This window comes from Lagenorhynchus albirostris, chromosome 5 (genome assembly GCF_949774975.1).
Source record: "Lagenorhynchus albirostris chromosome 5, mLagAlb1.1, whole genome shotgun sequence".
Classification (NCBI taxonomy): domain Eukaryota; kingdom Metazoa; phylum Chordata; class Mammalia; order Artiodactyla; family Delphinidae; genus Lagenorhynchus; species Lagenorhynchus albirostris.
In genome coordinates, this window is record NC_083099.1 from 68,904,276 (window position 1) to 68,907,064 (window position 2,789).

General features: G+C 42.1%; 1 protein-coding gene across 1 annotated transcript; it reads right to left on the minus strand.

The window, feature by feature from the left end:
* Nucleotides 1-969: 969 nt before the first annotated feature.
* On the minus strand, nucleotides 970-2,376 carry LOC132520537 (pleckstrin homology domain-containing family A member 3-like). Its single transcript, XM_060149279.1, has 2 exons — nucleotides 1,634-2,376; nucleotides 970-1,223 (listed from the first exon to the last, which is right to left on the minus strand). The coding sequence occupies exons 1-2, from the start codon at nucleotides 2,374-2,376 to the stop codon at nucleotides 1,064-1,066; spliced, it is 903 nt and encodes a 300-aa protein (XP_060005262.1). The 3' UTR covers nucleotides 970-1,063.
* Nucleotides 2,377-2,789: the final 413 nt, after the last annotated feature.

Genomic DNA, 2,789 nt, shown 5'->3' on the forward strand with positions numbered 1-2,789 from the left:
CTCCAAAGTGAACTGAAAAAACAGTTTACAAGGCAGACACTGACAATAGGTATGGACAGGCACTACCAAAAAATGCTATTTGTTCTTTAATTAAATAATGCCATTCTCAAGTTACGTAGGGCAGTCACCTTGACATTCCTTTTTTATAAATATTCATAAATTAAAAATGTCTAGATATTCTAAAGAGCTGCAAACATTAATACCTTACAACAGCAACTTAAGTCTATTTTCGGAAAAAAGCACTAAAATCCTCTTCCATTGCAAGTCATTTATTTCTCTGGTGGAAGTGAGCAAGGTCACTACAATATTAACCTCTTTTCTAGAACAATGTAAATAACAAGGTATGCACATCTTAAATTTGGTAGGTCATAAAAGTTAGGATGAAATCATTTTTTTTGATGCAACAGAAAAATAAATAAGTAAAAATTAAATACTTTAACCCAATATTTGGTATTGACAAATCAGTAGTGTCAACTTCATATACAAAGGACAGCACAGTCTGGTTTTTAAAAAATCCTCAATGTCATGGTATTTGGGGTAAAAATATTTCGAATATTAAATGTTTCCTTTTTGCTTAAAGGAATATAATACAAACACCATCAAGCTGCGACCGTAACTCAGTTTCAGCTGGGGTAAAGTGACCATTTGGTCCATGGCACAAGTTACGTATATCACACTTCTGTCAAACTGAATGAAACCTTAGGTTTATAAGATTTTATGTTTATAAGCTACAATACACACTGACTAAGATGTCAGTCCCTCACAGTTTTTTAGAAAAAAATCTACATTTGTCCTTACAGATGTCAAAATGTTACACCATCATTTGTTCAAAAAACAAAAAGATGCACATTCATACTGTGAAGTTATTAGGAAAATACTCTTGCAAATAAACTATATAAAGATAAAATACACTTCAAAGGTATGTGGGTTGTTTTTTGTTTGTTTTATAATATTCTATAAAGTGCAGAGTAATCCTAAGGGAAAAATTACTCCCTATAACATAGTTTAATTACAGCAGCTTTTGCAGAGCAATACTTAGAGAAAGGTGGACATTTCCGTTTCCTCAGGAAGAGAAGGATGGAAGAGGATCTTCCGATTCAGATTTTCTTTTGGCCATAAGTCTGCTTTCTTCAGGAATGGTTGCTGATGCCAAATCTCCATTAAGTGTATTTCTTGAACAGTGAACAGGTCTATCTGGGTCTTCGAGAGGAACATCATTACAAAAAAATGTCATGAAAAACCTAGGGTTGAAACAGGAATAAAGACACAGACTTACTAGAGGATGGACTTGAGGCTATGGGGAGGGGGAAGGGTAAACGGTGACAAAGCGAGAAAGAGGCATGGACATATATACACTACCAAACGTAAGGTAGATAGCTAGTGGGAAGCAGCCGCATAGCACAGGGAGATCAGCTCGGTGCTTTGTGACCGCCTGGAGGGGTGGGATACGGAGGGTGGGAGGGAGGGAGACGCAAGCGGGAAGAGATATGGGAACATATGTATATATATAACTGATTCATTTTGTTGTGAAGCTGAAACTAACATACCACTGTAAAGCAATTATACTCCAATAAAGATGTTAAAATAAAAAAATAAAAATAAAAATAAATTAAAAAATAAATAAATAAATAAAGAGTCTGTATCTGTGTAGGTTCTTCGGCGCCGCTGGGAGATTCGGTGAAGTGTAGACACTGTTTCTTTTATAGAGTGGCTACTCCTCTCTGAACTGCAAGAACCAGGGTGACTGACAGGACGTTTCATCATTTGAACAGGATTAGTTGACACAGGAGAAACTAAGGGATCCAGATGGCACAGCTGAAACATCCCGGGTTTAAACTTGGCATTCGCTATCTTCACACATTCCTCAAGCGTTGTGATGAATGTATTACACGTCGCCCTAAGTAGAGAAGAGGCTTCATTCATGTTCTCTATGCTGGGAGATGAATGATTCTCATCATGGTGAACAAATTCTTGGATCGTATGAACTTGCTTCATTAGGAGGTCACAGTAGAGGCGAAGCTCAGACATTTTGGTTTTCAGAGATTCACTGGTTTCACTTATTTCTTTTTCTTTTTTAGTCCCAGTATCAGACAAACAGGCTTTGGAGCTCCCCAGAACAACCAGCCACCTTTGTCTTTCAGCTGCATTCACTGCCTTCATGTAGAAATGCTGCTCTCCTGGAATGATTAATTCCATTCTTGTGTTGTCTGCTGAATGGACTTTAATTTCACAAACTACCATCTTTATACTTCCTCTGCTCCCTTTGCAAACATCATCTGGTGAATCATAGTAGGGCAGGATTCCATTATCTAAAACAAAACAACGAGGCTGCCAACCTGTGAGATAGTTGGTCCACTTGTATAGAACTCCCTCCATGTTTCAGAGCCCGGCGCCGCGCATCCTCCTGGCCCGGCGCCGGCCGCGGTGAAAGGGGAAACGCGGGGCCTGGGCAGCCCCTCCCGGCCCGCCCGGGCCCCTCCCCCGGCGCCCCCAGAAGGCACCGAGCAGCCCTCGGCCCGCGCGCGCTGCCGGGGCGTGGCGGCCCTCAGAGGCCGGGACGGCGGCCGCCGCGTGGTGCTTGGGGGCCTTGAGACATCCCCGGGCGAGCCCCGGCGGCGACGGCAGCAAGGTCGGGACCGCGGCCGGCCTCCCGCTCGCGCTTCCACCGCCCGGCTGCTCACTTCCGCGCCCCCTCTGTCTTCATATTTTTAAAAGGGGAAATGTTTACCATACTTTAAAGGCTTCTTGAATATCCATCATCAAACATTCTAAGAGCAATTGCTTAGACG

Coding starts and splice junctions, on each gene's coding strand:
- LOC132520537 (XM_060149279.1), bottom strand. CDS start 2,376: ATGGAGGGAGTTCTATACAAGTGGACCAACTATCTCACAGGTTGGCAG. Junction 1,224..1,633: donor ACCTACACAGATACAGACTC/TTTATTTATTTA, acceptor CATGACATTTTT/TTGTAATGATGTTCCTCTCG.